Source organism: Pygoscelis adeliae, unplaced genomic scaffold, assembly GCF_000699105.1.
Source record: "Pygoscelis adeliae isolate BGI_AS28 unplaced genomic scaffold, ASM69910v1 Scaffold7, whole genome shotgun sequence".
Taxonomy (NCBI): domain Eukaryota; kingdom Metazoa; phylum Chordata; class Aves; order Sphenisciformes; family Spheniscidae; genus Pygoscelis; species Pygoscelis adeliae.
This window is the reverse complement of record NW_008825268.1, coordinates 947,244-948,678: the sequence shown is the minus strand read 5'-3', so window position 1 is coordinate 948,678 and position 1,435 is coordinate 947,244. Positions and strand designations below refer to the sequence as shown.

The following is a 1,435-nucleotide window of genomic DNA, read 5'->3' as shown; positions in this document are numbered from 1 at the left end:
AGGGGGGGCGGTGGGGGGGGGACAGCAGGATGGGAATGCTGGCGTGCTGAACTCAGCTACTGGGGGGCTGCTGCTCAAAGGTAGGCAGAGGTCTCATTCACAGCCAGCAGGCAGAGCCTTTGAAGAAGCTAATTATGCCTTATTATGTGGGAAAACACGGGTCTAGAGTTACAGGGGCAGCCACCACTCGGGTGTTGAGGAGGAAGGTCACTGAAAAGGAAGCAGAGAGGCAGAGCTGCCCGGGAGATGGAGGTTTTCTGAGCAAGGGAGGTGCTCGTTGCTTTTACTCTGCTCAGGGAAACACAATCTCATGAAGCAAACTTCTTCATATCAGAGGATTCAACAAATATACCTGCCTCGTACCATTCTTCTGCTGTAATGGAGAAGCCCTGAACATCAGCCAAAAGGAGAAAGGGGCTTGCTGGTGGAACGATCTTCCGTTGGGTACCAAGAGCCAGGAACTGCCTGGGACTCGAGGACTTACTCGAGGAGGTACAGAGAGCTGGAATAAACTGCAGGAACAAACCGAAACCACTGGAAGTGCTGACTTTTAAAATAATTATATTTGTACTGACATAACCCACACATACAGATAAGCTTTATGTCATTACCAAAGACGGCCCCCACCAATGGCATATGCGACTCAGTACATAACACCTACGTCCTCGCAACACCCCTGTGAGGTAGGGCAAGGCCATGAACCCCACTTCACTGGTGGGGAACCTGTCAAAACTGAGCGACTTTCTCATGGTCACCCAGAAAGTCTGTTGCTGAGCAGGGAGTGGAGTGCGGGCTTTCAGAGAGGGCAGCCGTGGGGCTGCTTTTTTGTCAAACACCCTGCACTGCCGACAGCTCCTCTGCTCCATCATGGCCATTTCTGCTGTAAGCAAATGGCCACGAGCAGCAGGTGATATCAACTAAGTCCTCACAGGCATAAAAGTGATCATAAAATAAGAAATGGGGGGAGAAGGAGGAGAACCTGTGGAAAGACCAATCTGATTTGTAACCAAATGCCAGTCTTAAATGCCTACCATGTTCCTAGTAACAAAATAAGTGCATATCAAAAAAAAAAAAAAGTACTTTAAGAAAATGTGATTTTTTATCCCCACCATCCCAGAACCATAGAAAACAGGGCTGGAAGAACCCCGAGGGGTCATCAGGTCTTTTCCCCAGCTTTTATGATCCCTCATGGTTGGGTCCCTTCAATAGATGGAGCTTATGGTGCTATCTTGGCTACTTGTGTCAGAGCTATCCAGTGTCACGTCAGGACCTGCATCCATGCCATCAGGATCTGCTTGATCTTTAGCAAAGTTGATGAAAACCTAGAAATTTAAAAGAAAACATTCAGTATGTGACAGCATAAAGAACTTATAATATGAATTAATATAAAACAGGAATGGCTGTTCCTTTGACTGTGAGCCTGGAGAGAGTGCTC

At 47.6% G+C, this 1,435-nt stretch overlaps 1 protein-coding gene across 1 annotated transcript in view; it reads right to left on the bottom strand.

Annotated features, from left to right (window-relative positions):
• Positions 1–1,202: 1,202 nt before the first annotated feature.
• Positions 1,203–1,435, bottom strand: part of ABCA12 (ATP-binding cassette, sub-family A (ABC1), member 12) — a 54,695-nt gene continuing 54,462 nt past the window's right edge. Inside the window, exon 45 of the mRNA XM_009329640.1 lies at positions 1,203–1,322. Within this exon, the coding sequence (XP_009327915.1) occupies positions 1,203–1,322 (120 nt within the window). The remainder of the gene's footprint in view (positions 1,323–1,435) is intronic.